General features: G+C 42.5%; 2 protein-coding genes across 2 annotated transcripts in view; both read right to left on the bottom strand.

Annotated features, from left to right (window-relative positions):
- Positions 1 to 347: 347 nt before the first annotated feature.
- Positions 348 to 905, bottom strand: LOC108370536 (loricrin-like). The gene has a single exon (XM_017625869.1). The coding sequence runs from the start codon at positions 903 to 905 to the stop codon at positions 348 to 350; it is 558 nt and encodes a 185-aa protein (XP_017481358.1).
- Positions 904 to 7109, bottom strand: part of oc (homeobox protein OTX2) — a 38487-nt gene continuing 32281 nt past the window's right edge. The window contains exon 3 of the mRNA XM_017625871.1: positions 904 to 2102. Coding sequence (XP_017481360.1) covers positions 915 to 2102 — 1188 coding nt within the window. The 3' untranslated portion in view covers positions 904 to 914. The remainder of the gene's footprint in view (positions 2103 to 7109) is intronic.

Below are 7109 nucleotides of genomic sequence, written 5' to 3'. Positions count from 1 at the left end.
TCAAATACATAAATACATTCAGCAAAAAATACATTCGCCTTTGTTTTACTTAGCTCTTTTTTTTTGTTATTATGCTAAAACTCTGTACAAACACACATACGTACATACACACATACTTTACCTACAGCTAAATTGATTTTTGACTGTGATTTGAAGATTTGTTTCTAAATTATCACTCATTATTTCGTTGATACTGGCTGCAACTCCCTTTGCCTTTACTGCTATGCTACGATTATTTCTTTTTCCAAAAACAATGATACCGTTTCGTTAAACCCATCTCTGCTTAGAACTCTCTCTTCTTGCGATATGTCTTTTCAATCTCCACTACTTCCCGGTCACATTGCAGCTCACGCATACTCCTCGGCGGCTCCGAAGTAATGCTGTGGCGGCGGCGGCGGCGCTGGTGGCGGTAAAAGCGTCGTTGGCGCTGCGACTGATGCCGACGGCAAATGCAGCATCGGCTGTAGGCCGGTTGCCAATGCTGTTGTTGTTGGCGGTGGTGTCAAACTGCCAGGCGATAACTTTATAGGCACCTGCTGAAGCTGCTGATACTGCTGGTATTGGTTGTGCGGTGGCTGTTGTTGCTGCTGTTGCGTATTATGATGTTGCAACATATTTCCTCCTCGATGGCTAACGTTGCCGCTATTGCTATTGCCTCCTCCGACATAGTGCGACATCGGTGTGAACTCTTCATTGCCATCGAGAAAACCATAAGTGCCCCTGCCGCCGACGCCAATGTAACTATTGCCACTGCCATAGCTTCTGTTGCCATCGCTGCTGCTAGCACCAGCGCAACTACCGCCATTTGCGCCGCCGCCGCCACCCGCAAGCATGCCTGCGTTGCCGCCCCCACTGCCACTGCCACTTCCACCGCTGGTGTTGCTATTGCTATTGCAATACTGCATCAGCAGATTCTACACCATATTCACGTACTTGTCTTGTGGTGACATGTAGTCCAGGCTGTTTTGCGAGAAGGCCTGCGCGGACACGGAGCCGGTGAAGGAGGGACTAGGCGATAGACCGAAATTCGATGCGCTGTAGCCGGTGTGACCCATGTTGTAGTTGACCTGATTCTGATTGCTGAAATATTCCATTTGCGAGTAATAGCTCGGCGCTTGAGCGTAATTATTGGGGTACTGTTGGTACTGATTATGCCAGAAATTGTACGAATCATGGTTGGGCATGTACGCTGAATGGGCGGCAGAGTGGTGTGCCGACTGTGCGCTTTGTGCGGCGTGCGCTGCTGCGGCGGCCGACTGCGGCGACATGGGCGTAATGGGCGGAGAAGGTGTCGTTATGCTAGAGCTGGAATCCATCGGCGTTATATTGCCGCCGGGTTGGACTAGGCGTGGATTCGTTGCTGCCGCTGTGCCATAGATGCTGTGATGATGCGCAGCACTGCTGCTAATATCGCCGCCGCCCTCCTTCAACGAATCGTAGGCGGAGCGCAAGGAGCCATCATGCGCGACCGGGCCGCTGGGGTAGCCAGCGCTAATGTGCTCCTTCTTGCACACAATGCTAACGGGGCTGACAGAGGTGGCGGGTGTGGGCAGCAGCGGTGACGAATTCTGATGTGCGGCAACTGAAGCGTTCAGTGAATTCACTGTTGCTACCGACGGACCGGACGCAAGTGAATTAATGCCGCCGGCAGCTGACATATGATGCGGGTGTGATGAGTGCGAGTGCGACGATACGATCGAGCCGGAGGTGGGCGTTATCGCTGAGCCGGAAGAGGACGCACTCAGGTAGGAACTATGATGGGATTTAATCGACTGTGCGACTGCGGCGGCGGCAGCGGCGGCTGCTGCGGATGAGCCGCCCCCACTATTCGAGTTGTTCACATGGGCGCCAGCGCCCGAGGAGTTACTCGATTTGTTGCCACTGCCACCGCTGCCAGACGTCGAGTGCGATGAGTGCGAACTTGATTTGTTGGCATTGGATGAGCTGGAATTGTTGTTGTTACTATTATTATTCGATGTATTGCGCGATGAAGAGCAGGAGCTAGAGCCGGAGTTGACATTCTTCGAACTGTTAAGGCTGTTGGATTGCTGTTGCTGCTGGAGTTGCTGGCGACATTTAGCGCGTCGATTCTTGAACCAAACCTAGAAAGATATGAGCGAGAAGAAAACATATTTAGTATTAAAAGGTTTCGGGGCAAGGTTTTTCTCTATCTATAGAAAACTAATACTATACGAATTGGCCGATCGAGAGGTGACGATTGTCAGATATAACGTTTTGATTCACATTTTCGGCTTTCGGAAGAGAACGTACAACCAAGTCTTCTAGCGCTACATACATATTTTTCGGAGTTAGCTATTAAAGTGTGGGCGTCGGCGACCCATAAACAGAGGAAATGATAATCCGACACATAATTAATATTAATACTGGCATTTATTTGAATGGATTTGCCATTTAATTAAAATACCTTTTGATTTAAATTAAAATTAAATAAATATTTACTTACTTATTTACTAAGTCAATGAATATAAAAAATTCTTATAGGCTGAGTAGATAGACGTATTTAAAAGTTAATTGTCATTTAGAAAATGGAATACAAAAATAGTGTAAATGCACTATTTACAAAATATATTCAGCACTGCTTCAAAAATGAAAAATCTATTTCAATAATATGGGAGATTCTATTGAACTCAATTTGGGCTCGGATAATAGGAGCATTTCGAGCATAAAGATCTTTAAGAAGACCAACATAGAAAAACGATAGACGATTATTGATACACCAGTTACTCACATTAACTAAATTGATTTCCATCAATTCAGAATCAATCTTCAATACAGATTATCAGAAGCTTCGCTTGAATCATCCACATTATGCAGAAATCTTACTGACGAGCAAGAAAAAATTTCATTGATAAACAAAACAAAAGGGCCCAGAATACTTCCTTGCTAAGCCCCAAAGCAAGCAGCAAAAAGATCTTTTCGCAACAACCATGCAACGAAAATGGTGCCAGTAAGATGCGATCCATCTCAAGAAGACTGAGTGGAAATAAATGCAAACTAATTTTTCAATAAGGATTACGTGGGAAACTTTATCAAAAGCCAATATAAACGGTGTCATCCTGATACTTTGAATGAAAGGCTGCACACGTTTGAGAAGACAGCTAAATTAGATACTATTGAGTGGCCCGGAAAGAAGCCATGCTGCTCTGGACACACCATATTCTTGACTACAAAAAGTAATTTATCTCTACAACAGGGGTATACTAAAGAGCACAGTGATATTTGGTCCCCATTTAATTCCCATAAATCCAAAAATAAAGTATCGATTTTAGGGTTTTATTCTCCTGGATTGCTAAATTAATGTTTCAGTATGGAAATATGTCCACGACGGGTCCTGTTTGTATAATCAGTGTGGAAGTGTTAATTGATGCAGCGTTCTAAAAAGCAAAAAGGTAATGCTAAAGTTTAATAGAACGCCAAAAGCCATAGGGGCTATCGACTTTAATTTTAAAATTGGTTTTTCTTCTACAGATTATATATAGAACCCATAAGGTATAATTAAAAATTTTGTTTAATATGTTCAATGAAATATTCCAGTGAATTTTTTTTGTTTTATAAAAGCAGTTTAAGGGAGAAGTCATAAGTTATTTTCTCCATATCTCACCAATAAAAGAAATTATGTTTTATTTTAAACTATAATAATAAATATTGAATCCGACCGTGTCCGACATTTTGTTTAAGACGCGATTTTGTACCATATAGTATTGAAAGTTTTGCTGAATATGATTTTTTTAAATAAATGCTTTTCAACCAACTTCGTGAAAGATACACGTAAATATGATTACATTATAATTCAATAGCATTATTACTTAAGAATTTTAAACACAAACTTAAAAACCCTAATATAACTCAACGCTACGTGAATTTTATAAATATTTTTTCAAATTAAACACATTTCATTTAATTTCAGGCGCCATATTGGATTGGCTATTTTGTTTTTTGTTATTTTGATTTCAAATTCGAATTTGGTGATCCCAAAAACTCTTAAATAAAATAGTAAGAAGCGAGTTATTATTTTTAACATTAATTATTTTGTTTAAGATTTTAGGTGCCATATTGGGTTGGCCATTTTGGTTTTTTGTTATTTTGAATTCAGATTCGAGTTCAGCGACCCCGAAAACCCCTGTAAACCTGATATGTGATGCCATCTCCAAACCTATTCTAACTTTGGTTGCACCCGTCTGATGAAAGAAGGCAGAAGTGAGGTCCACGCAGATCAAGCTACAACGACTGGCCTGCGTGGGTATCACTGAGAACAACACCGCGCTCTACTCTTTATAGCTGGGCTCATCTCAGGGGACAAGACTGACCACGGAGGAGTTTGCGGCATACAAACACATTTACATACACTCGGAGAGCAGAGCGGCGTTTTCCGCTCTTAAAGCGCACGAGGTCCCCTCAATACTGGTGTAATCCCTCACCTTCAGCTTTTAATTCTTATCGCTTCTAGGAACCGGGTATACCTCATATGCGCGCCGGGACACAGTGGAGTTATGAGAAATGAAGTGGAAGGTATTCGCGCCAGAAAAGAGGCTGCATATGGATTCATAGGCCCACGATCCATTATGGGTTTGCCATGGAGCTCCGTTAAGCGTAAATTAAACACTTGGCAAACATAGGAGTTGCTAACTCTGATCAGTGTTAGTTGTGCAACGAAGAACAGGAAACAGCAGACCAGATTATATGCCATTGAAAAACCCTCACCAGGACCAGACTTTGCTACCTAGGATTACCGTACATGGCGTAAATGGCATTCAGCCAAAGGACCTCGAGACGGTTCTTAGTAATACGTGGTTCGAAAAAGATCTGTGGCCAAATAGAGGCTTGTTGCAAAAGAAGGTTTCGGTCGTGGTAAATAGGTGGGTCCAATCCGCAGTTAAATTTCTTGAACTATTCCAATAATTAACTTCTAATTACGCAATGAAATTTTTTTACAAATGATATTGATTTCTTTTTCGGTTTTTCAATTCAAAAATTTGTGTCCCTTTGTGAGTAAAAAAGTAATTTAATTTTAGTCGCACAGTCTCGTATCGCTCATTCGCTTGATGTTTGATTGCGTAGATAAAACAATTAAAATCCGCAAACTGACAATTTTGCGATTTCCACATTTACATAAATTTCGCTGACAAAAGCGCAAGCGAAAACTTCAAAGTCACAAAATACGAAATTATTGAAAAATTCAATTTCATTGTTCATTAAATGATTTCAAAAGTGACTATTTGAAGACTTAAGCAAGAAAGGGAAGGATCAGAGTAAAAAGTGAAAATTTAACGTTTGAAATATGCTCAGGAGCTACATACATATCACAGGAGGGTGGTGCCCCATAGCGGCCAAGAAGCACTGCGTTCTTTATGGGAATTGCAAAATCAATGCATTACACTTGACAATGGAATGCAAACTCAAAGGAAAACGTAATTTAATTCGCATTTTACAGTTTTTCCTTTATCGGCGCAGTAACTGAGTATCCTTAGAGTAATTCGCCAACCTTTTTATCAAGGACTGGCTCTGTTTTTTTTTTAAACAAATTTTGTGGTAGCATTGCATGCAAATGTGGGGTGGGATGTTACGAGGGTAATGAAATTTGATACGCCTTGTTTAATGCGTTTCCCCCCGTATGCCGCACGCCACAATGGTAGGACAGCGGTTGGAGGCGGACAATCAGACAGACACTATGTCAAATAAAACGCCCTCAATCATTTTACCGATTTCAATGAAATGCTCGAGTGCACACGACCGGCTCGCTGGGTGCTGGCTAAAAAGTGGTAAGGAGAGATTTGAAGTGGAGTGTGTGGCGATGGCGAGAAATACGCCTGCGGCTGCTGCTCTTGCCTGGTATCGTATGGCATGTGACGGCGTTGATGGGCTGGCAGCACAAGTGTTAACTTCACAAGGCCGGGTAATAATGGGTGATTTGCTTTACTGTTCATTGCTTAAGAGCTGGGTAAGTAAGTGGTGAACTCGTTTCCTTTTTTAAACAGTGGAGGAGGGGCAGGGAGGTAATAAATTCGGTTGTTTACCAACGTTAACCATTAACAAGTAGCACCATCAGGCGCATGTAATGTGTGTACGTATGTACATACATACATACATATATAGGGCGATACATAAAATCACTGAAATAATATTGGCAAACCGAATCGCAGTCCACATAACAACCGAAAGCACAGCTGGGCAGACCAAAGAGATTTCACGCGTTCGCTCTGCTTAAGCGTTCATTTACTTAGCATGCATTCATGAGATGCGAATGGCGGCCAGGAGATGGAGTGGCAATTTGGCAAGAGATATGCGCTTGCCAGCACTTTGCGGATATTTCGTCTTTGCTGTGGCAGCTCCCCTTTAGCATAACAAACAAGGATAAGTGAATGCCGGCTGCTTGCTGACTATTACAGAAGTTAATGGGATGTTGCCAAACGAAGAGCGAAGAGGGTGAATGGGCGAGTGGGTGGGTGGGTGGTTGGCTGTTTGGTTGGTTGGGCGTTCAGTGGGTGCACTCAACAATATAATCGAGTCAATTTTCTTACACACGCGCCCACAAATATGCAGCTCAACGTGCGAGCGTGTGTACGATGTCCTTTGGAAAGCACTGGCGGGCACGTTTTTATCCTTTAGCCGTGAGCTGATTGAATAACTTCATCAGTGAGCTGCGAACAAGTTGCTCTTGTTGGGTTTGTATGTTGGTTTTGTTTATTTGTTTGTGTTGTGGCGTAGCGCGTGACTTTTTGCACTTGCTGCTGCTATTGCTAACGCTGACGGCGCTGCAATGAAAATACTTTTTATAGATATTCTTGGTCCGCAGAGTGCCACTATAATTTATTCATTAATGCCATTTCCGTTGGTGACTTGGAAAGTTTTTACTTTTGCTGCCTGCTGTTTACTGTTAGCTGTTTGCTGCTTGACACTTGACGTGGTAGCCACGCTTAGAGCTTTTGTTGGAGTTACGTTAACGCCAACAACAATGGCACTCGCACTAAATAAATAAACATACTCAACAATGTGCACACGCCACACATTGACGCTGTGACAGTTAATGTAGTGCAAAAGTGACGATCAACAATGCCGCTGCGTTTCTTATAAATAATTGGTGTGGGAAA

Source organism: Rhagoletis zephyria, unplaced genomic scaffold (assembly GCF_001687245.7).
Source record: "Rhagoletis zephyria isolate East Lansing unplaced genomic scaffold, Rhagoletis_zephyria_1.1 Rzeph_scaffold_04299, whole genome shotgun sequence".
In the NCBI taxonomy this organism is placed as follows: domain Eukaryota; kingdom Metazoa; phylum Arthropoda; class Insecta; order Diptera; family Tephritidae; genus Rhagoletis; species Rhagoletis zephyria.
Note: the sequence above shows the minus strand (reverse complement) of the source record. Positions and strands in the feature narration are given on the sequence as shown.

What these genes read in the sequence shown, in the direction of transcription:
- LOC108370536 (XM_017625869.1), bottom strand. Translation starts at nt 905, where the DNA reads ATGCAGTATTGCAATAGCAATAGCAACACCAGCGGTGGAAGTGGCAGT.